This window comes from Helianthus annuus, chromosome 4, assembly GCF_002127325.2.
Source record: "Helianthus annuus cultivar XRQ/B chromosome 4, HanXRQr2.0-SUNRISE, whole genome shotgun sequence".
Classification (NCBI taxonomy): domain Eukaryota; kingdom Viridiplantae; phylum Streptophyta; class Magnoliopsida; order Asterales; family Asteraceae; genus Helianthus; species Helianthus annuus.
The window spans coordinates 181594538-181622367 of NC_035436.2; the positions used below are offsets into that span (position 1 = coordinate 181594538).

At 37.0% G+C, this 27830-nt stretch overlaps 2 protein-coding genes across 3 annotated transcripts; both read left to right on the forward strand.

The window, feature by feature from the left end:
• Window positions 1-1319: 1319 nt before the first annotated feature.
• On the forward strand, window positions 1320-1916 carry LOC110933946. Its single transcript, XM_022177146.1, has one exon. It carries the CDS (start codon window positions 1320-1322, stop codon window positions 1914-1916), a length of 597 nt encoding a protein of 198 aa, XP_022032838.1.
• Window positions 1917-5731: 3815 nt separating this feature from the next.
• LOC110937374 (tobamovirus multiplication protein 1) lies at window positions 5732-13458 on the forward strand. 2 transcript variants are annotated; one of them, XM_022179783.2, is made up of 13 exons: window positions 5732-6147; window positions 7347-7397; window positions 7618-7666; window positions 7757-7843; window positions 7941-7992; window positions 9734-9899; window positions 10671-10766; window positions 12240-12300; window positions 12381-12445; window positions 12529-12603; window positions 12722-12797; window positions 12878-13044; window positions 13198-13458. In XM_022179783.2, exons 1-13 carry the CDS (start codon window positions 6001-6003, stop codon window positions 13219-13221), a joined length of 1116 nt encoding a protein of 371 aa, XP_022035475.1. In that variant the 5' UTR covers window positions 5732-6000; the 3' UTR covers window positions 13222-13458. The 2 variants fall into 2 exon arrangements, with proteins under 2 accessions (XP_022035475.1, XP_022035476.1); XM_022179784.2 differs by having other exon boundaries at window positions 5733-6147; window positions 7618-7651.
• The last annotated feature ends 14372 nt before the right edge of the window (window positions 13459-27830 follow it).

Below are 27830 nucleotides of genomic sequence, written 5' to 3' on the forward strand. Positions count from 1 at the left end.
TCAACACTAGTTCATCAAATTATTAACTAGGGTTGTTCCTAAACATAGATTTCATCACAACAACACTCATAGAATCATCATCCATCCCCGAATTTTGATTATGAGTGTTCATCATAATTTCAAAGTATCACGAAATAGCAAAATTCCACATACCTTGTGATCCCATGACTAGGTGATCATTTTTATGTGTTCATGCATCGATTTAGGGCTTGAATCAAGCTTCAATTTGTTGATTTTGCTGAAGTTAGGGTTTGAGCCCCATGAGAGCTCTCCTGGTCGATCTCACTCACGCACACACACACACACACACACTGTTTGTTGTGTTATATTATATTATATTTTTTTTGTTTATAAAACCATTTTCAAGTTACCTAGCTTTGGTCCCTTATGTTTGGTTGGTTATTAATTAGGTCACAACCTAATTATTTTTAACCATATTCCCACTTATTAACTAGGTTAAATATTCCTAGTTAACTTAGTGGGTTCGGGGAATTTATGACTAAGTTTATTTTAAGTCCCGTTAACCGGGGCCTTTTATAAACTTTACTTCCTTAGAAGCTTTTATTCACGTTTTATTTAATATTAGGTTTATTTATTTAAATCCTAATATTTACCGGGTTAATTGTTACCTGCTAACGGTACTTTACCCATCTTTTAGTATTAATGGGGTTTGATTACCAAACCCGTTTTCGGGGTGTTACACCTATGATACAACATACCTTGGAAATCTGTACGATAGTCAATTGACAATGTTAACTGACAAACAACGCTCTGTTTTTTAAGAAATTATGGCAGCAGTAAACAGTGATAACGGTCGGATATTTTTCCTTTATGGCTATAGTGGAACATGTAAAACATTTCTATGGAAGAAACTGTCTGCTGCAATTAGATCAAAAGGTCAAATCGTGTTAAATGTTGCTTCAAGTGGAATTGCATCGTTGTTGTTAGATGGAGGCAGGACTGCACATTCCAGGTTTAGCATACCTTTGAATCTTACTGAAGATTCAGTATGTAATATAAAACCAGAAAGTGATCTGTCTAAATTACTTCATGAGACGAAATTGATAATTTGGGATGAAGCACCTATGGTACAAAAACAGGCATTTGAAGTGCTACATAGAACATTGAATGACGTTTTCAACATTGACACATCTCTCAATTCAGATATCTGGTTTGGAGGTAAGGTTATTGTTTTTGGTGGCGATTTTAGATAAATATTACCTGTTGTTCCAAATGGTGGGAGACAAGAGATTGTTAATGCCTCCTTATGTTCGTCTTATCTGTGGAGTATATGTAAATTGCTAAGACTAACAAGAAACATGAGTTTAACGGTTGGAAGATCTACAGCTGATGTTGAAGAAATAAATAGTTATGCCAAATGGCTTTTGGATTTGGGTGAGGGTAACATTGGTGGTCCAAATGATGGAGAAGCAACTATTGAAATACCACTAGATCTTCTGATTACTGACGCATCTGATCCAATTGCAAGTTTAATTGATTTTGTTTATAAATCAATCTTGGAAAATGTAAACAACCATAATTATTTCAGTGAGCGGGCTATACTTGCACCTAAGAATGATGTTGTGCATGAGATTAATGACAGGTTGCTAGCAATGTTTCCTGGTGAAGAAAAAGAGTATCTTAGCTCTGACAGTCTTTGTCCGTCTGAAGATGTAAATTCTACACAACAAAGAATATACTCTCCGGATGTGCTCAATGGTCTTAAAATATCGGTCTTACCAAATCATAGGTTAATGCTTAAAGTTGGTGTTCCAGTAATGTTATTACGAAATATTTACCAACGGAATGGGTTGTGCAACGGTACAAGGCTACAAGTAAAAAAGTTGTACAACCGTGTAATAGAAGCCGAGATAATATCTGGTGCAAATATTGGTAGTTGCACATATATACCTTGAATAAACTTGATCCCTTCTGATAAAAAGGTTCCTTTTGCTTTTCAAAGGAGGCAATTTCCACTGGCCGTATGTTTTGCAATGACAATCAACAAAAGTCAAGGTCAGTCGCTTTCAAGAGTTGGTTTGTACCTCAAACAACCGGTCTTCTCTCATGGTCAATTGTATGTTGCCTTATCAAGGGTGAAAACAAGATATGGGGTCAAACTACTCATACTTGACAACAACGGAAAACCTACAGATAAAACAACTAATGTGCTGTATAAAGAGATTTTCAACGAATTGTGATTTGTGCATATTGATGGTTAATAACAGGTTTTGACCTGATCCGTTTCAACACGTGTATAAAGAGATTTTCAATGAATTGTGATTTGTGCATATTCATAACATTTTATGTAAACGATGATGATGATAAGATATTATCTTTAATCAACCCATGTAATACACGGGTTCTTAAGCTAGTTTATTAGATAAAAAGATTCTAGTCATGTTAATTTTTTGTTTCTTACTGTTTTCTAATGGAGTTAGGGTGTTAGGAGTGGTTAAACACTTGAGAGTGGCAAACTAAAAAATCGACCAATCAGAGTGCGCCACGTCAATCAGTGAAAAGTGTTTAAACTTTGGTGAAAAGTGTTGGCAATGGTTTAGACATTTGGTGAAGTGGTAAACTTTAAAAAAAAGGAAAAAGGTGTGATTGGTTGAGATTAGAATGGACCCCACCCCACACTACCCTCTCTCTCCTTCCTCCCTTCCCCGCGTCGGCATGCACTCACTGAATCAAACCCCATTTCGTCAAACCTTCATGCGGCAAAGGGCTCGGCATTGGTTGCCGATTGATGAAAGATCGGTGCCGGGTGGGTTTGTCGCCCCCACTCCGAACACCCTTAGTGAGTTTGCGTGTTCCTTATGCACTTAACATCGTTAGATCACATGGATGATACTAATAATGACGTGATCATTTTTTCTTGGAAATATAACTTTTTAAAGATTTATTCTTGAATGATTTTTTTAGTTTTATTAAACTATTTTTTAAAACATTTTTTTACGATGAACTTCATGTATAAGGTTACGACACTCTCCAAATAGGAGAGCCCTGAATTGCCCCACTCTGGTCAGACAATGTTGTTTTAACCGGGCTCACACTGGCTTCAAAGTTTGGCTTTTATGGGCGTTCCCCCGGGAAAGCATACCGCCGTTTGCCACTTGATAGTCGTTGTGCCACCACAAAAGCATAACTCTCTGATGTAACACACGATGGGATGAAAAACCGGTTAGGCTCGGGAATCAAACTGACAATCTCACACAAGACTTAGTTTAAATCATTCTTTACCGGTAATTTCACCGTTGTGCCTACGGGCATGTGGGTTACCAAGTTTTCCTTGGAATTGGTGATGGACTCGGGTTACTCTCGGAGCACTCCATTTAGTCCAGTGAGAGCCCTGAGAGTGTCCGGGATTGATTATGTTGGCCGTTAAAAAAAACATTGGTCATTTCATTTAATTAATCTTTTTGAAATACAACATTGAGTATTTTTCGAGGTATATTAACTCGTATATAATAACCAACATAATATAACCCAGTCGGTCAAAAGTTTTCCACACCACTAGAGTTAAAAAAAAAGGTTTCCTTTCCACTAATTGGTTTCCTTGTGAGAGGGTCTCAAGTTCAATCCCTATCAAGTGCAAATGTGGTAAATATAGGCAAATACCATTGGGAAGGATTCGAACTTGGAGAGAGGGTTTTAAGAGCTCGTCTCGCCCTAGCTGATCTGCGGTTACAAAAATATAATTGTTAAAAATATAGTTATTGATTAATGAATAATAATAATAACAATAACAATAACATCACTAGTATTATTGCTTATACTATTGTACGTAACAAAAATATAGAGTAAAGTGCAATTTTACACCCTGTGGTTAGGGGTGATTGGCACCCTTACCATCCCTAAGAAAATAATTGCAATTTTACCCCCACTGTTTGCTGTTATGTTGCAACCTTACCCCCCTCGGCCTCAAATTTATTGACTAATCTGTTGACTATAACTTGAAATGACTATCATGCCCTTTCATATTACCCCCTGTGTTTTTGAGCACTCTGTGATATTACCCCCTGCCACCACTGCCACCGCCATTCACCACCACAACCACCACTACCACCTCTAGCCACCACCACAACTTAATATCCCTTTCATAGATAACACCACCACTAATTCTGTCACCGGAAACATGCAACTCCGGTCATCTTCTCCAACGACTGCCACCTCCAGCCACCACCACAACCACCACTGCCACCTCCAGCCAAACCGAAACTGCTGCTGAGTCAGCTAAAATGGCCCTTAAAAATGAATCTTGTAATGGTTTTAAAAGAGTTTATGTTGATTGATTCAGATATAGTTTCAACTAATGAACTAATCATGAGTTGTTTTAACGGGTTAGCCGGAGACATCTATAGCGGATCTGCGTATGTGTCAGATGATAGTTGATATGAGTTAATTTGGATGGGAGGTCTGATTCTTAAACATATTAGATATAATAAATTTAAATACATATCTGTGCTCATGCCAATTGTGGTTTTGTACAAAGAATTTGAATGAATAGATGGTTCATATAGTAAAATTCTCACAAAATAAAGTTATTATGAGCCGTTCAATGAGCAAACAGCAACTAATGAAGTTATAAAGATGTTTGTTGACGATAGGATCTTGATCCTGTTACTTAACACACGTATGTTAAGTTTTGTGTTTTGAACTAATCGCTTGTGTGGGCCCCGTCAATTCCCTTGTGTTTCAAAGGGTCCTGATTGATTAAATCAACAACAGTGAGGGATTTCCCTCCTTATGTGAAATCTGGTATTTTTTCTACAGAAATTATTTTGTCTTTGTTTATGTGCTCCTAAATTGGTATCTTGGTTCTCTGCCAAAGGCTCCAAGACACTTTAAATGAATACCAAATACAAATACAAAGGGCAGATGCATATTGCTGGATGAGAACGACAACGTGGTTGGGCATGATACCAAATACAACGTGTTGGGTTTTAGGGGACCAAATGCATCAAGTGTGATGATGGGTTTGAGTTTATGAAGAAATTTGTGATTGAATTAAGGGTTTTTGGTGGTGGAATAAAACAGAGCATGTATGTGGGTTTAGCTGACTCAGCAACAGCTTCGGTTTGGCTGGAGGTGGCAGTGTGGTTGTGGTGGTGGCTGGAGGTGGCAGAGGTGGCAGTGGTGGCAGTCGTTGGAGAAGATGACCGGAGTTGCAGGTTTCCGGTGACGGAAGTAGTGGTGGTGTTATATATGAAAGGGATATTAAGTTGTGGTGGTGGTTGGAGGTGGCAGTGGTGGTTGTGGTGGTGAATGGCGGTGGCAGTGGTGGCAGGGGGTAATACCACAGAGTGCACAAAAACACAGGGGGTAATATGAAAGGGCATTATAGTCATTTCAAATTATAGTCAATAGATTAGTCAACAAATTTGAGGCCGGAGGGGGGGGGGTAAGGTTGCAACATAACAGCAAACAGTGGGGGGTAAAATTGCAATTATTTCTTTAGGGGGGGGGGGGTAAGGGTGCCAATCACCCCTAACCACAGGGTGTAAAATTGCAGTTTACTCAAAAATATATTAGTTATACAAATTTTTATGCACAATAAAAATTATATAATTTTTATTATACAATCGCATGTAATATACGTTAACATAGTCTAGTAATGTTATAAACTATTACATGAAAAGAACATTACTTTGATATCAACTTATGAAATTAGACAAGTATTACTCAAACAATGCAACTAAAAATGCTGAAATGGTTAACCACCACCAGACCCCCAAAAGTAGCAAAACCGATGAACCGGTTTGGGTATGAAAACCGGGTACGGACAGAGTCACATCCTGACACACGTGTAGAAATATAAGAAAGAGGCTACCTATAGAGACAGCTAAGTAATCGTATAAGGTCAAAATTATCTTGAACCAGATCCGCCATTGATACACACCTCCAAGCTTTCCCCTTTTCAAACCCTAAACACCCACACCCACATACCCATATCCATTTATCGATTAATTAACGGTGAAACATGTCCATTATGCGTGAATGAGATTCACACGTATGGGAGGCACGTGCTTGAGGAGTGAGATGATGGTGGTGGAGACTCCTGGTTGCTATTCAAAGGCCTTAGTGGGTGTCAATCTTGTTCTTGCTTTTATTGATGGTGGTATTGCTGTTCTTGCATTCTATCAGGTTCTCTTCTTCTGTTAACTAATTTATCTTTTTTTTTTTTTTTTTTTTTTTTTTTTTTTTTGAAATTGGTTTGATAATTGGATTAGTTTGTGGTTTGTATGATTGAGGTGTGAATTGGGTCTTGATTGGTTGTGCATTATATGTTTGAATTGAACCCTAGTTCTTGACACAAGATAAATGTGCATTTAACAATTTTAATAGATGTATCTTGTTTAAGAAGTTGTATACATGTCATGTGTCACACCCGAGTCTTTCGCTCGACTTGGTTGGATTTGCAGAGTCATTGCTTAGAATATATACTGTACTTGATACTGCAGAAGTCTGATAGGGGTGTGCGAAGTCGGTTAACCGAGGGTTCGGTTAATCGAAAAGTGTTAATGTAACCATAACTGATAGGCGGTTAACCGTGGTTCGGTTAATTGGAGTTATGGTTCGGTTATGGTTATTAAGGGATATATATTTTTTGTGTTTTTAGATAAGAATATGGTTGTATTCTTGTATATAGTTTATTAATGTTTTAAAAGATAAAACTATACAAGCTATTTTAGTTTACAGAGTATATATCGTATAACTTGGTTCGCAAGTAATTAAAAATCAATATAGGGACATAGATAATTAGTTGCTAATACAATAACTTAAAAAAAGGGACACGAATAAATAGAGACGAGAAATAAGAGGAAGATGAAAAACATCACTCTAATGCTTACTAAACATTTAACTTCAACTGTAAATATAAAAAAGAATCACAAATAAACATAAAAAACAAGGTTCTGTTCTGTTTGGTTATGTTCGGTTAAATTCGGGTAATAAAAATACCTTAACTATAACCGTAACCAAATGGTCAGTTAATCATATTCACCTAACCATAACCGTTCGGTTTGGACGGTTTCGGTCAGTTTCGTTAATTTTTTTCAGTTAACGGTTCGGTTTTCGGTTGTGGTTCGGTTTTTGCTCACCCCTAGCAGAAGAATATGCATTTCATTAAAAAGCAAATGATAAATCTTTTGCTACTATAAATCATGGAATATATGCTAAAATGGACCAGCTCGTAGAATATATCTAGGAATGCAGTTTCCCACACATGATAGTAGATTCTAGATTTTTGCTTGATATTCTTTGTGTTGGAATTGTAGACTCAAGTCCGACATGTTATTTTTGTTCAGTATTAATAACACTTGATATTTTGAACCTTGTGTCAGTTGATAAGAATTCATTCTAGGAATCCACAAAGGGGATGGACTCGCCAGAAAGTAAGTAGCATCGTCTTTGCTTTGTTAACGACAATCTTTGTTTCATGACTTAACATGAAAAGATACTGCTAAAGATGCCGAATATGTTGCACTTTACGGTTTTAGTTATTCAAATATCAACATATTAGGGGATAGTGAATATGGTGTTGTCAAACACCTAAGGGTATGTGTGTGTATATATGTTTAACTTCTACTAATTCATTCAAAATCCAAATTTCAGGTCTTCCATCTAATGATCGGTTCTTCCAGTACGGGTAGGATATTTGAAGGTTTTTTTTTTTTTTTTTTTTTTTTTTTTGAGACATTAAATTTTCTTTTGCTGTAAATGGAATTGGTTATATTCTTTTTCTCTTTGGCAGGTTATGGTATTTATTTTATATTAACTCTTGTCGCTGCTTGTAAGAACTGGATATGCTGGTCAAACTCTTGTGGTTTTGTTGTTATGGGTATACCTCTTTCTCTAGTCTCTTGGATGTTACATCAACCGAAAATCTTATAACATGGTCATGCACTTTGATAAATATAATTATTTTACTTTTGCAGCATTGCCCAAGATTCTGTTTCTTGCAGCATTTCTTCTTCTTCTATCTTTCTGGTACGTTTCATCTGGTTTCCGGAATTTCGTGAACATCTTAATGGATTTATGAGCCTTTTAATGTCTCGTTCTTTAATATTAATTTGAATTTCGGAATGCATGAAGAACAGATATTAGATGGTTATACATCATATACAACATGTTGCATATATGTTATACAGACGAAACTTATTACACTAATCTAAAAACAACCCTAGATAATAAGTAGAGTTAATTACTGTTTTCGTCCCTGAGGTTTGTCAAAAATAACGATTTCAGTCCATTAGTTTAAAAATTGCGATTTCAGTCCATTAGTTTCATTTTCGTAACCATTTCAGTCCACTAACTTAACTCCATCCATTTATGTTGTTAACTTTGAGTTAACTAACTAATTCAGGGACGGTTTGCGTCAGTTTTAGAAACACAGGGACTTAAGTGTAAACTCTAAAACATTAAAACAAAAAAAATAGTAAATTCCAAAAAATCAAAAAAATTCCAAAAAACCAAACAAATTCCAAAAAATTCTAAAAAATAATAAAAATTCTAAAAAATCATAAAAATTCTAAAAAATCCAAAAAATCCGTTTCGGCACAAACTGTTTCGAACCCGAACCGTTTCGAGCTGAACCGTCCGTACCGTTTCGACCCGAACCGTTTCGAGCCGAACCGTTTCGACCCGTACCGTTTCGAAGCCGAACCGTTTCGAGCTGAACCGTTTCAAACCGAACCGTTTCGACCCGTACCGTTTCGAAGCCGAACCGTTTCAAGCCGTACCGTTTCGAACCGAACCGTGCCGTTTCGAACCGAACCGTTTCGAGCTGAATCGTTTCGAACCGAACCGTGCCGTATCGAACCGAACCGTTTCGAGCTGAACCGTATCGAACCGTACCGTTTCGACCCGAACCGTTTCGAAGCCGAACCGTTTCGGTTCGATACGGCACGGTTCGATACGGCACGGTTCGCGTCGAAACGGTACAGCTTGAAACGGTTCGGTTCGAAACGGTTCGGTTTGATACGGCATGGTTCGGTTCGAAACGGTTCATCTCGAAACGGTTCGGTTCGAAATGGTACGGCTTGAAACGGTTCGGCTTCGAAACGGTACGGGTCGAAACGGTTCGGTTCGAAACGGTTCAGCTCGAAACGGTTCGGCTTCGAAACGGTACGGGTCGAAACGGTTCGCGTCGAAACGGTTCAGCTCGAAATGGTTCCGGTCGAAACGGTACGGACGGTTCAGCTCGAAACGGTTCGGGTCGAAACGGTACGTGTCGAAACGGTTCGCGTCGAAACGGTTCGGGTTCGAAACAGTTTGCGCCGAAACGGATTTTTTGGATTTTTTAGAATTTTTTAGAATTTTTTAGAATTTTTATGATTTTTTAGAATTTTTATTATTTTTTAGAATTTTTTGGAATTTGTTTGGTTTTTTGGAATTTTTTTGATTTTTTGGAATTTACTATTTTTTTTTTTAATGTTTTAGAGTTTACACTTAAGTCCCTGTCTTTCTAAAACTGACGCAAACCGTCCCTGAATTAGTTAGTTAACTCAAAGTTAACAAAATAAATGGATGGAGTTAAGTTAGTGGACTGAAATGGTTACGAAAATGAAACTAATGGACTGAAATCGCAATTTTTAAACTAATGGACTGAAATCGTTATTTTTGACAAACCTCAGGGACGAAAACAGTAATTAACTCTAATAAGTATTTCCTATGCAATAAATTTTAGTAGATGGTGCAAATTATAGGGTTGACCTTTACCATTTTATAGGGTTGACCTTTGCCATCAAGCAAATGATGAAGATGAGGATGATGGTAGTCCTCGCGCAGCTTTGATAGAGAAAGCAAATAAGCGTAATTTGAAAATTAACAGTCGAAGAAGATATTGCTCTTTTCGAGTGTTCCCTGTTGGCAGCCGTCAGCAAGCTGTGATATTGGTATGTTATTTTATTTATCTATATATTGGTATGTCCGTTTGTCTATATTTATCAGTGGTTTATTCATACACAATATTTAATTTGGTAGTACAAATGGCTTTGGAGTTGCAAAAAAATTACGGTTTATGAACGTTTTTCTGCAGCATTTCAATAGAATTTTTTATTAGATGTTTCGCAGTTCACACATTATAAATTCTAGTTGTTTACACACACATGTATATATTAATTATTTGGGTTATTGATATCAGAAAGAAAGAAAGGGTTTCAAGTTGGCAGTTTATGTCTATTATATATATATTTTTTAATAAATTTATATAGTTATAATAATAATTTTCGAAACTATGATAAAAATAACTAAATGACGTATGTAATGTTATAATTAAATAAATATCAAACAATAATAAATAATGTAAATTAGTTAATAAATAATAACGAAACGAGCCGAGCCGAGCCGAGCCCGAGATGAGCTCGAACTTGAAAAACTACCTACGTGCTCGAGCTTTAGAAACAGAGCTCGAGTTCATTTACATCCCTGATAATAGGCTTTTTTTGGCTCGCAAGCGGGCTCGAACTTGATAAGTGAAGCTAGGGCTCGGTTATTAAACAAGCTTTATTTTTAGGCTTGAGCTCGTTTAAGCTCGTCTCGATTTGAGCTCTTAACGAGCCGATATCGAGTAGCTCACGAGCGGCTTGGCTCGTTTACACCATAATGTTATGCATATGACCATATACCGATGATCTTGAAGTCTTCATTCATGATTCTTCTAACAGGTGACTCTGTTGATACTCGTGATAATGCTGGCATCAGCTGTGCTTATATGGATCGGCCTGGGAAAAAACCCTATTGATTCGGCAGTTGTGGCACGGGTACGAGTTATTGATATTCAGTATTATATTTTTCACTAATTTGTTTATTAGGTGGCTTGTTGGTTATATACTATGTTCACACCATGTTTAGCGGTCACTTCAACTCAATAAGGACTTTGGTTTTAAATATTAATAAAGTTTTACTAAACAATATAATATACTAGTTTACAATCCCTGTGTTTACACGGGGTGAATATCGAAAAAAATATAAATTATAAGTGTGTGTATAATCATCATCAGTCAAATGACGTATTACATAAAATGTGAAACAAAAAGAATTTACATTTTCAACTATCCAAATATATTTTCCAAAGTTTCCACCTCTTTTTCGAGTCGCTAAAATCTATCTTATCATATAAAGCTGTAAAACAATAACTCTAAAAAATAAAAATAATGATATTAAGATTGTAAGTGTTTTTAAAAATAGAATGTAAGTTATGCACTTGTGACAAATGAATTTTAATTAAATTCTACTATATATAATAATAATATAGTAAATACTTTGATATAGATAGTATTTTATAAATACGTTTAAAAATAATATACAATAAAATCGAACATTTTTTCTCTTTAATATAAGTGCCCTATTGATATACCTTTTATATATATTTTTTTTAAAAAGTATAATCACACTTTGCCAATAATTATGTTGTTATATATTTTAAAAAAAATCAGTATACCAATTTACCCCTCCATCCTTCTAGATCTTTACTAAATTTTAAGTATTTACTAATTGTTGTTTAATTAATTTTAGCCATTAAATTGGTGTAATTAAGAGTCAAAATCGTTTCCTACGTTTATTAGGTTAAGACATTTTTTTTTTCATTTTACATCTAAACCTGAAAACCGAATAACCCGAATCGAGCTAACACGGACCCGAGCAACCGGAACCTTAAATAAGTCGGTTATCGGTCACTTTTTTCATGTCAAAAACCCGAACAACCCGAACCAAAAAGACCTTAAAACCCGGGGGAAAATAGAAGAACACCCCTAATCGTTGTCCGAAACATACATCTATATTCAATTCAATTTATAACAAAAAAAAATGGAAAACTATTTCTGGTCTTTTTCAAACATACATCTACATTTAATATATGATTTGAAAAAATGAAAAAGTATTTCTAGTCTTTTCGCAAATATTTTACAATATATAGTGTGTTGATTTACCAATTGTTTGAGGAATTTTATTTCTCGGTATTTTCATATTTCGGACTGAAGAATTATTTAATGCAATATTTTAATTTTTATTTAAATTCCTAATATTTTTATTTTTTAAAATCCTTTATTATAATATATAAAAATAAGGATAAAGATAAAGATAAGTGATATCTATATATTAGTTATTAATATTAAATAAAAATATTAAATAAATTTTATAAGATTGAAGGAGAGAATGACATGTGGCATTATTTGAAGTCTTTTATTATAAGTTAGATGTGTGTATGCGTGTGTGTAACCTTGCATATCTTGCAGGTATATGTAGATACTTTTGCTGTTGCAATGCTTTTACTAGGGGGCGCGTTAGCATGCTATGGTACTTTATATTAAGTTTTTTTTTTTTTTTTTTTTTGGAATTATCAGCTTTGAAGTGATTTTCATTTATATTACAAACAGGATATGTATTGGTCTCAAAAATGAGTAAAGTGCGATCTGAGAGGACGTCTTCCGAAATGTGGAAGGTATTTTTTCAATCCTAGAATAATTCCCAATATATGACATCATAATTAATTTCATCTTTTCTTAATTTCTTTTTTTTTGGCAGGTTGCTGGACTTGCCATTGTTTCTGTTATTTGTTTTACCTCAAGTTCGGTTGTTGCTTTTTTCACAAATATACCAGTATGTACTTTTTTGCTTACCTTACTTGTTTTACCTCAAGTTCGGTTTTTTGCTTTGTCATTGGGTTCATGTTTCTCAAGGTTTCTCTTCCGGGCCGGGCCCATGTCAATTTTTGTAGGTGCTGTATCATTGTGATTGGCGGAGCATTAGAGGGATCTATGTCTCTCTTCTACTGATTGTATACTATTTTATAGGTAAACAATGACACATTTTTTTCTTAAAAAAAAACCTAAATTTAGTTGAAATATAGTGGAATAACAGCATGTTTATCCAGGTTCATCTGTACCTTCAGCTTTTGTATTATGGATAATGAGAGAACTGCCGCCTTCGGTTGCGATAAACGTACCCGAAGAATCAAGAACACTCGCTTTTGTCAGTGACTATTCACCTGCGACAGAACCCCAGCAGCATTGGACTACGATTGCCACTGCACAGAATCAGGTTCGTTCAAATGCTTCATTTGTCGGTTAACTTCTTTCGGGCCTCGGTCCAAACCGTTGAAAGTGACCAACTGAACCGCACTGGTCCTATATATGTATTCGTATTTATAGATTAATTTTTAATATTTTTGTAACATATATTTTGTAACCGCAGGTATCAAGGGCGAGTCCTATATGACTGCAGTTCAGCAAATACAATTAACCACGCTAAGCGATAAAGCTGCATCTTTTGGCATCAAGAATGCAGCCCATAATTGTTATGATTTTGCTAGTTTTAGGCTTCTGTATATAGCAGCAATCTCATGTTTTTTTTTTTTTTTTTTTTTAAATCTGTTTTTTTTTTCTATTTTTCTTTTAAGCTTAGTATTTGAATGTTTGACAGCTTCAGTATTGCGTATTGCCTCCATCATTTAGATCTTAGATTGTTGATTTAAATAAGAAAAAAGTTAGTTGTCTATTTGGACCGTTTTAGTATTACAGATTACCGAATTTAATCTGGACATGTTTTGATCTGTTTTCCAACCTGTCGTCCAACTCGCTCATATAACCTAAGTTATCTACTCGTGTGATACACGGGTTGAACAATTTAAGTTTATTAAACATAGGATAGGTGTCTGAAAACATAATGAACCGTTTCTTAAATGAGACGACATCATCATTGTCACTATTAATGAACAACTTGCATCATATGAGTTAGAAACAATCCGTTTCCCGAAAGAAAAAAATGACAATAATAAAGATCAAAACATCAAATGTAAAAAAAACTTCAAATCTAGTAAGATATATAAAAGTAAATTTATATTAAAATCACGTGCACTTCTTTCATTTTTTGATGGTTCGTATGTGTTCATCTCCTCTACATACTTGTACAAAGTGATACCCACCTCTTTATCCCTCCCTCTGATACAAAGCCGTCTTCGAAAACTCTCGAAAAAATTTAGGCATCAGGCGACAAAAAGATTGGTCCAAAACTATGGTTAATAGGAAATGAATTAAAAAAATAAAACCTTAGTGGGGGAGCTAAGAATTGAACTTGAGACCTTTATATTATCTTTGATATAGTTTTTTCCATTACACCATTAACCCTTTTTTTTTGCATAAATGCATAATAATGGATGAATATACTAAATATATAATTTGATAAACATATAAAAGCATATAAAGACTTTTTGGGCCTTTTAAAAATTTGGGTCTCGGGCGTCAACACGGGTTGGCCGGCCCAAGAGCCGGCCCTGCTGAGATATATCAAAGTTAGTAAAATATTTAAAAAGTTTAACTGAAATGTCAAACTTGATTAAAAAAAAACCCACTCTAAATCTTTTAGTTTTAGGTTCATTCTTTTGCCGTTCTCTATGTTGTAACTGGTCACAACATAACCAATCACATCTTACAAGTATACAAAAAAATTGTTGGTTTTAAAATCTTAACACCCTAAATATCGAAAGTTTTTAAAAGATTACCAAAGATCACGCGTAATGGTTAATGCTATATAAGAGACATTTTTCACCACATTAGCATAAATCAAATGTGAATATATGTCATCCTAGTTTGAAATAATCAACGCACCTCACTCCTCCAAAATCCAAATAAGTGAACACACTTTGACCCTAGAAATAATACAATTATGACCACATATCAAGGGGATACTTATATGACACCACAAATTAAGTCACCATTAATTGCAAATTATTCTTAGTCAACAAGATTTGTAACCATTGCATAATTTTCTCTCTAGAAGATTTGTAACCATTGCATAATTCTTTCCATAGAATCAAGCTCTTGTAATTATTGTATTCACTCTTGTAAATAATGAGAATAGCATCTTGATTCAATACAAACTTCTATTGTTTATATGGTATCAAGAGCCTAAAAGCTCCCTTGAGCCATCTCCGATCCAAAACTCGACAGACACCTTCTGTCCGCTTCCCTTTTCTTTCTTTCGATTCAGCATGGCCAAACCAATCATCCACAATCGTCAACCCACTACTTATGACAATCGCCCAACACGCAACCCAAATCCACCTACAACCCGAAACCAATGGCCATCTAGAACTACCAATACCAACACTCGCTCGACTCGCAACAACACCTATTGCTATTATTGTAACATTCCCGGACATGACACCAAAGATTGTCGCAAACTTAGTCGCTTTCTACGAGAACACAATATCTCGCCTCAAAATAACAACACCCCGGTGGTTAACTACACCACCCCTCACCCAACGACTACAACCCCATCTTGGATGTGGGACACCGGTGCGTCCAACAACACCGCGGACAACAACCAACAATTTCCCGTTCTTTCCGAATATGGAGGACCCGATAAGATCGTGCTAGGTGATGGTAAAACTCTCCCTATAACTCATATTGCTCAAACAACTATTCCAACAAAATCTCACCCACTTCTTTTAAATAACATTTTAATTGCTCCCAATCTTCGAAATAATCTTATTTCCGTTGCCTAAGTTTGTCGTACTAATTGTGTTTCTGTTGAATTTTTTCCCTATCATTTTTTTTGTCAAGGATCTACGCACGGGGGTGCGTCTCATGCGGGGAGTGAACATCAATGATGTGTACTATGGACCAATCTCCTTGTCTCCTCAAGTCAACAACACCCAAACAAACTCTCTTCTCATGTGGCACCACATACTTGGACATCCATCGCTTCAAGTGTTTAAGTCTTTAATTTCTAGATTGGGACTTCATAGTAATAAGGTGACCCATGAGTCTTTTCATTGTGTTTCATGTTCACTAAGTAAAAGCCACAAACTACCTTTTGGCAAAAATTCTTTTGTTGCTAATCAACCACTACAACTTCTCTACTCCGGTATGGGGTCCCGTAAAAACGTCAATAGATAACTTTGAATACTATGTCATTTTTGTTGACTATTTTTCCAAATACATTTGGTTATACCCAATCAAACGAAAATCCGATGTCAAAATTCTTTTTCCACAATTTAAATCTCTTGTTGAAAAATTTTTAAAAACCAACATTGTTGCGTTATTCACTGATAATGGGGGTGAATATGTGGGTCTCTCACCATATCTTGCCTCTCAAGGTATCTCCCATTACACGACACCACCTCACACACCGGAACAAAACAATATTGCCGAACGACGTCACCGACACGTTGTTGAAACCGGCCTCGCATTACTCCACTACTCCCACTTACCACAACATTTTTGGTCTCATGCTTTTCAAACCGCTACTCACATCATAAACCGTTTACCTATACCATTCTCCACAACAAATCACCCTATGATGTGTTGTTCAAAACCGACCCTACCTATTCCAAACTAAAACCTTTTGGTTGCCTTTGTTACCCGCGGCTAAAACCATATGCCACTTCAAAACTACAATCATGGTCCACGGCATGCATATTTCTTGGATACTCCTCCTCTAAGGCGGCATTCAAATGTTATGACCCTCTTAATAAAAAACTTTATCACTCTCGACATGTTCAATTCATTCCCCACATCTTTCCATCCCAAACCACCAACTCCAACCCTCTACATATGTCCTTCGACACCTTTTTAAACCCGACACCCTCGGTTCCCATTCCCTCCCCACCGCCTACATCTCCTGCCCAAAACTCTCCACCCACTGTTCACACTTCCCACTCTACCCAACCCACTCCATCACCCGAAGCCCAACAATACACACCAACCGAAGCCCAACCAACCACCCTATCTCACCAAACCTCCTACGGCCCAGTATCATCCCCCTTACAACTCCACGACCCATCTGTAACCTCCCCGACCCATACACCACCCTTCACTTCCACCGTCTCCCCTCTCGGCCCAATGCCCGAGCCCACTGACCAGCCCACTCCACCCACCGGTTCCACCACCTCTACACCAATCAACTCACCCAACTCACAATATTATCAACCCGACCCTCCAAACACCCAAACTCCACCGCCTCGTCGACAACCCAAACCCAACCCCAAATACTACAACTCTAACTTTGTCAACTCCACCACCATTCATCCATTACCCGTGTCCCTTGAACCGTCCACCTATACTCAAGCCTTAAATGATCCGGATTGGCGTCACGCCATGGATCTTGAATATAATGCCCTCATCTAAAGAAACACATGGGAACTTGTACCTCACACCACCCAAACTCCCATTGGTTGCAAATGGGTGTTCCGCATTAAGCGCAAACCCGATGGCACTATCGACAAATACAAAGCACGTCTAGTGGCGAAAGGGTTTCACCAACAATTTGGAAAAGACTACCATGAAACTTTTAGCCCGGTTACTAAACCCGTTACTGTAACAACTCTCATTAAAATTAATAATTAGAATGATAATTAGTCAAAAAGGAAACCCTAATCGAGACACCCAAGTAATTCCGTACTAACCCTAAAATTTCTGGAATAATCGGAATCAGGATCAGGGCCCCTAAAACTCAGGGGGGTTAAATCCTACTCAATAATTATCTTTAAAATCGAGTTGTATATACTGAATTCGATTTTTGAATGAATCATCAAACCTATGCCACTGACTAGCCTACTCTACCGTATAGACTGCACCCCTTACGGACCGTAAGGGTAAGTCCTTACGGACCGTAAGCAAACCGGTTCCTTTACGGACCGTAAGGGACCTAGCATACGGTCCGTAAGCGTGTCCAAAATTTCACTATAAATAGCCGACTTCGGGACTTGAAGTTTGGAATTAAAACGATGGCCAAAAGCCTTCTGTACGTCGAGCTAGATTAATTACAGTCCACAACACACACACTAATATCGAATCGCTGCCGCGGAACAGGGTAATTATTCGATCGCTATTACGATTCATTTTCCGAGATCAATATATCCAAAGAATGTTTAAGTGCTGCCCACATTAGGGTTATACTTTGTCGTTAATTCGATAAATGAGTTTAAGTATCGCACTTTGTCGTTCATTGTGAGAATTTGATCTCGTGAGTTATCGTAACTGCTGTATTGATCACTAACCCTGTTTTGTGTGCATTATTGTTGAAATTAGGTTAACAGGACTAAAATCATATTCTATCCATACTAAAACTGCAATGTGAGTCATTCCTCTTTTATAAACTCTTTTCTCACAGTTTGTGAGTCATTCTCTCTTTTTATCAACTGTTTTACAATACTCCAAATCATTTTCCAAAAGTTATAATTACATTGATTAAGTTTATGTAATCACCAAATTACAGCCGATATGTGGGGTATTGTGCACAGTATTATTATTATTGTTTCCTTCACATTAGGTGGGCGAGCCTAAGGTGACATACGTCACTCATTGGGATAGCCAATGGTGATATGACCACAGTCACAGAGCTGGTCTGTGACAAATACCTATTCTTGAAAGTTGGTTGATAATAAACATATGTAAAAACTCTTGATACTGTAAATTATAACAAATGTGTCGTTTTCAGTAAATAGAATGATTCACTCAGTATTTCCCCGCTGACAAAACCTTTTTCAAACATGTTTCAGGTGATCTACTGTAAATCAGGAAAAGTGCTGAGGAGCATTTCAAGCTTAAAATAGTGGCTCAGTATAAAATAAAGAAATATGTTTTGAAATAAGGATTTATCACTAAAACTTATATATTGTAAATTATCGGGGTTTATCCCGAATTGTGAAATAAAATAATCGGGAAAAGTTTTAGCTTTACAACGATCCTGATGTTAAAATTTCCGCTGCTAAAATCACATAAATAAATATCACGGGATTTCTGTCCCGCGGCTCCTGAAACGGGTCAAACCGGGTCGGGGGCCGTGACAGAAACAAGGTGGTATCAGAGCCACTGAGTTAAGCTAATTAAGTATTTAACAGATACAAGATATCTATCTTAAATTAGATAAGTCAGTTTACGAAGAGGGAAGTTCATCCAAAACTAAATTTTCAAAGCTCCCTACAATTCCTGAAGAAGGAATATTTGTGCGTAAAGCACAGTATGAAAACCCACTTTCTCCTAGAAAAAGGAGTATGATTATTAAGAAATGTAAGGAGCAAATCCGAGAAGAGAAGATTAAAAAGGAAACCCAGGAGATAATTAATAAATCACCGTGGGAGGATAAGTTAGATGAAAAATGGACCAATTTGTATATGCTAGCTACTGTAGCGGAAAATGCAAATCTTTAAAGTACTCTAAATCTAGTACTAGTACTTCTCAGTAAGTAAATAAATAAAGCTGAGTGTGTGTTCTTTCTTGTATTTTGTACAAATAGTGTGCAATAAAACTTTGATGTTTATTTGATAAACTTTGTTCCAAAGTTTTAACTTAGCATTTCTGTGCATTTTGCATATATGCTACACAGCATGAGCGAGATATCTGAAGCTTTTCAGAACCTCAATCTTTACCCGGTAAATATAGAAGTCTCCCAAGAGTTTACTGGATACTTTGCTGATGTGGACCAACCTGTAGAATTCCATGCTCCACCTTTGACAAAGCCAAAACGAAAGAAAAAGAAGAATTATGTATGGGGTAGTCGTATTCGTAGGAAAAAGCCAGTTCCGAAACTTCCTAAAATAAACAACCCTTTAGAAAAAGGAAAAGAAATTGTAATCAAGGAGAGTTCTAAACAGCAAGAGATGGAAACTGAAGTTAGGAAAGATTCTAGGCAAATGGAAATACAGTTTGAGGAATATTCTAAGGAAATAGAAATGGAAGTAGGACAAGGTTCTAAACCAACTCAGATAGAAATCGGAGAGAGCTCCAATCAAAACCAAAACCAGGGAATAACTTTTCAGGATAAAATAGATTTTCTATTGGCAAACTGTGAGACTATGCAGCCTGTCAACACAAATATTTTTACCTATCCTAGTGAAAATCCACTCCCTATGAATTTTGCACCAGCAATCCCAGACCCAATAGTCCACGCTCAACCTGTAGAAATGGAAGAATGGTGGACGAATGATTGGCAATTTCAAAATATTGTCAACGACCCTTATTCCTTCTTTCCGCAATTCGATCCAGAACCCCTACCTAATCCACCAATGAGCACTGAGAATATGGCTGAACTTCGCCATTTTGGTGAAGAATTGATGGATGCAGGGAATAGAATCAGGGAAATAGGGGGACAGATTGCTTGGAAGTATGACGAAAGGGAACTTCATTTTTAGGATGACAAGTGACGAGGGATAGGAGGATGGTAAAACTATAGTTATGTAATAGTAAAAGTAATTAGCAAAATCAGTCTGTAACATAACAAATAAAACATTCTAAAATATTGGTGTGTATTGATGCATACTATAACTAATATAAATCAATAGTTTTGACTTTACATGCATTATGAATTTTCTGATTGTTTGTGTATAAATTGCTATTTATCAAGATACTAATTAATATATATTATCAGATGGCTAATAATGGTAATGAACCGGTAAATGAAGTTAATCAGTCAGAGCAACATCTAGGGGATCAATATATGACTAGACAAGATATTGAAAATATTGTTGCTCAAGGGATAGCCAATGCTATTCCAGCATTTGTTGCTGCTGTAAAAAGTCCAATCGAACCGCAACATATCATTCCTAGTAAACGTACTACTGAAGATAACTTCAGTAATAGTATAAACGGTGGCCATAATCATGTTAATCATGATAACGAATCCCAACACACGCCGCTCCCTAAGAAACAGAAAGCTACAACACCTGGTTGCACTTTCAAAGAATTCCTTGCTTGTAAACCCACTGAATTTGCAGGCAATGAAGGGGCAACTGCATCGCTGCGTTGGTTAGAGAAAACCGAAGCAGTGATTGCAATAAGCAAGTGTGCCAAAGAAGATCAAGTCATGTACGCCTCAAATCTGTTTAAAGAAGGAGCACTGGAATGGTGGAACACTGTGTTACAAGCTAAAGGAAGAACTAGGGCGTATGCTATGACCTGGGAAGAATTCAAGAGTCTGGTAGAAAGAAAATTCTGTCCTGAGTATGAGAAGGAACAAATGGCAAATAAATTCCTAAATCATCGGATGTTAGGTGTAGATTGTCGTGGTTACACTTCGACATTCTTTGAAATGCTAGAGTGGTACCTAACCTGGCTTCGCCAGAACCGGTACTCATTTCTCGCTATATTTGGGGATTAATTAGCGAAATTCGAAATATCGTTAAGGCTGCAAGACCTCGCACTATTGACGATGCAGTCGAATCAGCTAACACCTTAACTGATGAACTAATACGCACACGAGATGAAGATAGGAAAAAGGAATTAGCTCAAAGAATTACCCAAGGATTTAGGATGGGTAATGGTATTAATTTCAAGAAAAGAGGAACAGGGCAATCTTCAACTGCGCCATTCTGCAAAATTTGCAAAAAGAAACATTTTGGAAAATGTAACAAACTTTGCAATTTTTGCAAAACAACAGGACATCGGGAAGAAAACTGCAGAAAGAAATCCATAATTTGTTACAATTGTGGGGAAGCCGAACATATCAAACCAGAATGTCCTAAGTTAGTTAACCCAGTAGACAACAAACCCAAGGCAGCTGAAGGAGCTACTAAGAAGAATGCCAGAGCATTCCAGCTAACTACTCAAGAAGCAGAACTCATCCCGGATGTGATAGCCGGTACGTTTGTAGTTCACAACGTTTATGCAAAAGTATTATTTGACTCTGGTGCAAACCAAAGTTTTATAAATACTTCATTCTGTCAAGCTCTTAAGTTACCCTTAACTACTGTTAGGCAGATCTTTACAGTTGAAACTGCGGATGGGAATTCGGTAAAAGTCAATCAGATTTTACAAAAAGTAGAAGTAGAACTCTCAGGTCATAAATTTGTTGCAAACTTATTTCCTATAAAATTAGCTGAGTTTGACGTTGTGTTAGGAATAGATTGGTTAATAGCCAACCATGCTCAAATCATTTGTGATAGAAACTCTATAGAAATTCAAGCACCTACTGGAGAGATAATTAAGATTTCAGGAGATAAACCTCGGAAGCCACTGAAGTTCATATCAGTAATGAAAGTTGCTAATTATGAACGGAAACAGGGAATAGTATATATGATTTCAATAATCATTTGTACTAAAGGAAAAGAACTTAAGGAAATCCCTGTAGTCTCAGAATACCCAGATGTATTTCCAGAAGATTTACCTGGGTTACCACCAGATAGGGAGGTAGAATTTAGGATTCATCTAATTCCAGGAACTACACCGATAGCCAAGGCACCCTATCGATTAGCTCCTACCGAAATGTTAGAATTGAAAAAGCAATTAGATGAATTACTAAGCAAAGGATTATACAACCTAGTTCATCCCCTTGGGGTGCACCAGTGTTGTTTGTGAAAAAGAAAGATGGATCGATGAGAATGTGTATCGATTATAGAGAATTGAATAAGGTTACAATTAAGAATCGATACCCATTACCTAGGATTGATGATCTTTTCGATCAATTACAAGGCGCTAAATATTTTTCTAAGATAGACTTGCGCTCCGGATATCATCAATTAAAGGTTCAAGAAGAAGACATACCTAAAACTGCATTTAGGACTAGGTATGGACATTATGAGTTTACAGTCATGCCCTTTGGATTAACTAATGCACCCGCAGCATTTATGGACATGATGAACAGGATCTGTAAACCATATTTGGATAAATTTGTAATTATTTTCATAGACGATATACTTATTTATTCAAAAAGTCAGGTCGAACATTGTCAGCACTTGCATGCACTCTTAACTTTGTTAAGAAAAGAAAAGTTGTACGCTAAATTCTCAAAGTGTGAATTTTGGCTACAAGAAGTACAATTCTTAGGACACATGGTGAATCACGAAGGTATTCACGTAGATCCTGCTAAGATAGAAGCCATTACCAATTGGAAGGTTCCGCAAACTGCAATGGAAATTAGAAGTTTTATAGGTTTGGCCGGTTATTATAGACGGTTTATTAAGGATTTTTCCAAAATAGCTGTACCATTAACTAAGCTAACCTGTAAAGCCACTAAGTTTGAGTGGGGACATAAACAAGAAGAAGCCTTCAGAATTCTAAAGCAGAAATTAACCAATGCTCCAATCTTAGCCTTACCAGAAGGAACAGAAGATTTTGAGGTATATTGTGATGCTTCAAAATTAAGATACGGATGTGTGTTGATGCAACGCAAAAAGGTAATTGCGTATGCTTCCAGACAATTAAAGAAGCACGAGGAAAACTATACGACTCATGATTTAGAATTAGGAGCTATAGTTTTTGCCCTTAAGATATGGAGACATTATCTGTATGGAAGTAAGTTTACTGTTTATACAGATCATAAGAGTTTAAGATATATATTTGGGCAAAAAGAGTTAAACATGAGGCAAAGAAGATGGATGGAAATCCTGAGTGATTACGATTGTGATATTCAATATCACGAAGGAAAGGCAAACGTAGTCGCAGACGCCTTAAGTCGTAAGTTCCATGAAAAGCAAAAGCGAGTCCGTGCTCTTAGAATAAATCTACAAGTAGATTTAATGGAACAACTGAAGGAAATTCAGGAAACGGCAATCAAGGACGATGCCGAAGGAATGAAAGGTTACCTAAAAGAATTGGAACAAGGAAATGATGGAATTTGGAAATTCCACAAAAGCAGAATTTGGGTACCTAAATAAGGAAATTTAAGATTTAAAGATTTTAGAGGAAGCTCATAAATCTAGGTATGCTATACACCCAGGAAACAATAAGATGTACCAAGATTTAAGAAAGAATTTTTGGTGGATAGGAATGAAAAAGGATATAGCCGAATACGTATCTAAGTGTTTAACTTGTTCACAAGTTAAAGCCGAACATCAAAAACCCTCAGGTCTACTACAACAGTTAGAAATACCGGTATGGAAATGGGAACTCATAACAATGGACTTTGTTACTAAGTTACCCAAGACCAGAAAAGGTAATGATGCCATTTGGGTAATCGTGGATCGATTAACCAAATCAGCTCATTTTCTACCAATAAAGGAAACCTTTAGTATGGAAAGGTTAGCCAAATTGTATGTAGATGAAATAGTATCCTTACATGGAGTTCCACTCTCCATTGTATCGAATAGAGATAGTCGTTTCACTTCCCGTTTCTGGACAAGTTTCCAAGAATCAATGGGAACCCGACTCAATCTAAGTACCGCATATCATCCACAAACGGACGGGCAAAGTGAAAGGACGATCCAAACTCTGGAAGACATGCTCCGTGCATGTGTAATTGATTTTGGAGGTAATTGGGGTAATCATTTATCATTAATTGAATTCTCCTATAACAATAGTTATCTCTCAAGTATCGAAGCCGCTCCATTCGAAGCACTGTATGGACGCAAGTGCAGAACACCCGTATGTTGGGCGGAAATAGGAGAAAGTCAATTATCAGGTCCGGAAATTGTGCAAGAAACCACAGACAAGCTAACTCAAATTAAGGAAAGATTGAAAACAGCCAGAGATCGCCAGAAAAGCTATGCAGACAATCGTCGCAAGCCACTCGAATTCCAGATAGGAGACAAAGTACTTTTGAAAGTATCTCCTTGGAAAGGAGTAGTAGGATTCGGTAAGAAAGGAAAACTGAGTCCAAGATATGTTGGACCATTCCCAGTGATTCAACGAATTGGACCAGTTGCTTATCGCTTACAACTACCAGAAGAACTAGCTGGAGTACATGATGTATTTCATCTATCCAATCTCAAGAAATGTCTATCAGACGAATCCCTGGTAGTACCTCTTCAAGACATAGAGGTAAATGAAAAACTGAAATTTATAGAAAAACCTTTACAAATAGAAGACCGAAAAGTCAAGTTTCTCAAACACAAGCGACTAGTACTGGTAAAAGTCAAATGGAATTCAAAGAGAGGACCAGAATACACTTGGGAACTGGAATCAGAAATGAAGCACAAGTATCCTCATCTATTCCAGTAAATCTCGAGGACGAGATTTTTCCTAAGGTGGGGAGGATGTAACAACTGTCATTAAAATTAATAATTAGAATGATAATTAGTCAAAAAGGAAACCCTAATCGAGACACCCAAGTAATTCCGTACTAACCCTAAAATTTCCGGAATAATCGGAATCAGGATCAGGGCCCCTAAAACTCAGGGGGGTTAAATCCTACTCAATAATTATCTTTAAAATCGAGTTGTATATACTGAATTCGATTTTTGAATGAATCATCAAACCTATGCCACTGTCTAGCGTACTCTACCGTATAGACTGCACCCCTTACGGACCGTAAGGGTAAGTCCTTACGGACCGTAAGCAAACCGGTTCCTTTACGGACCGTAAGGGACCTTGCATACGGTCCGTAAGCGTGTCCAAAATTTCACTATAAATAGCTGACTTCGGGACTTGAAGTTTGGAATTAAAACGATGGCCAAAAGCCTTCTGTACGTCGAGCTAGATTAATTACAGTCCACAACACACACACTAATATCGAATCGCTGCCGCGGAACAGGGTAATTACTCGATCGCTATTACGATTCATTTTCCGAGATCAATATATCCAAAGAATGTTTAAGTGCTGCCCACATTAGGGTTATACTTTGTCGTTTGTCGTTAATTCGATAAATGAGTTTAAGTATCGCACTTTGTCGTTCATTGTGAGAATTTGATCTCGTGAGTTATCGTAACTGCTGTATTGATCACTAACCCTGTTTTGTGTGCATTATTGTTGAAATTAGGTTAACAGGACTAAAATCATATTCTATCCATACTAAAACTGCAATGTGAGTCATTCCTCTTTTATAAACTCTTTTCTCACAGTTTGTGAGTCATTCTCTCTTTTTATCAACTGTTTTACAATACTCCAAATCATTTTCCAAAAGTTATAATTACAGTGATTAAGTTTATGTAATCACCAAATTCAGCCGGTATGTGGGGTATTGTGCACAGTATTATTATTATTGTTTCCTTCACATTAGGTGGGCGAGCCTAAGGTGACATACGTCACTCATTGGGACAGCCAATGGTGATATGACCACAGTCACAGAGCTGGTCTGTGACAAATACCTATTCTTGAAAGTTGGTTGATAATAAACATATGTAAAAACTCTTGATACTGTAAATTATAACAAATGTGTCGTTTTCAGTAAATAGAATGATTCACTCAGTATTTCCCCGCTGACAAAACCTTTTTCAAACATGTTTCAGATGATCTACTGTAAATCAGAAAAGTGCTGAGGAGCATTTCAAGCTTAAAATAGTGGCTCAGTATAAAATAAAGAAATATGTTTTGAAATAAGGATTTATCACTAAAACTTATATATTGTAAATTATCGGGGTTTATCCCGAATTGTGAAATAAAATAATCGGGAAAAGTTTTAGCTTTACAACGATCCTGATGTTAAAATTTCCGCTGCTAAAATCACATAAATAAATATCACGGGATTTCTGTCCCGCGGCTCCTGAAACGGGTCAAACCGGGTCGGGGGCCGTGACAGTTACCATTCGCACAGTCCTCTCCATTGCTCTTTCAAAAGGGTGGCCTTTACGCCAACTTGATGTTAACAATGCGTTTCTTCATGGGACCCTCCATGAAGATGTTTTTATGATACAACCTCCCGGGTTCACAAACACGGAATTCCCGCGTCACATTTGCATAAAAAAAATCCCTTTACAGTGTTTAACAAGCACCGTGTGCTTGGTACATAGAACTAACTAACTTTCTCGTTAGTTTTGGCTTTAAAAAATGTCTCTCTGATTCCTCTTGTCTACAACTCCAAGGATATCACTTACTACCTCCTTGTGTATGTTGATGACATTGTCCTTACAGGAAGTCACAATTCCTTCATGGATTCATTTGTTCAAGCCCTAAGCAAACAATTCTCCATCAAAGACTTAGGCCCTCTCCATCACTTCCTAGGAATCGAAGTCATTCCTACGCCTCATGGTTTATTTCTTTCTCAACATCGCCACATTCAAGATGTTCTCACCACCTTTAAAATGGATGGTGCAAAAGAGGTTCTCACTCCTTTAATCACGCCTGATCCGCTCTCTCCTAATGACTCCTCTCCTCCCGTTGACCCCACCCCTTACCGAAAACTAGTTGGTACTCTACAGTACTTTGCCTTCACCCGCCCAGACATCTCATTTGCCATCAATAAATTATCTCAATTCATGCACTCGCCCAAACAATCACACTGGCAAGCTCTCAAACGGGTACTCCGATACTTGAAAGGAACAGTACATCACGGGTTGTTCTTGAAACGCAACACCAACCTTAACTTGCAAGCCTTCTCGGACTTGGACTGGGGCGGCATTAATGATGGAGGTCGGTTAACCACAACATATCTTTTATACCTTGGGTCCAATATCATCTCTTGGAACTCTGCAAAACAAAAAAACTGTCTCTAGATCCTCAACCAAAGCTGAGTACAAAGCCCTTGCTAATGCCGCTGCTGAACTGTTATGGGTTAAAAATTTACTCCATGAACTGGGTTTACCACCTGTGAGCACTCCCTCATTATACTGTGACAACACCGGGGCCACCTATGTATGTGCCAATCCAGTTTACCACTCACACATGAAACATGTAGCCTTGGACTATCACTTTGTACGGGAACAAGTCAACTCAAGGCAACTTAAAGTCCTTCACGTCAGCTCAAAGGATCAACTTGCGGATGTCCTCACCAAACCGCTTCCACGGGCACCTTTCCTGTTTTTTCGGTCCAAGATTGGAGCCTCCAATGGATCCTCCATCTTGCGGGGGCGTATCAACACCACAAATTAAGTCACCATTAATTGCAAATTATTCTTAGTCAACAAGATTTGTAACCATTGCATAATTCTCTCCCTAGAAGATTTGTAACCATTGCATAATTCTCTCCCTAGAATCAAGCTCTTGTAATAATTGTATTCACTCTTGTACCACTATAT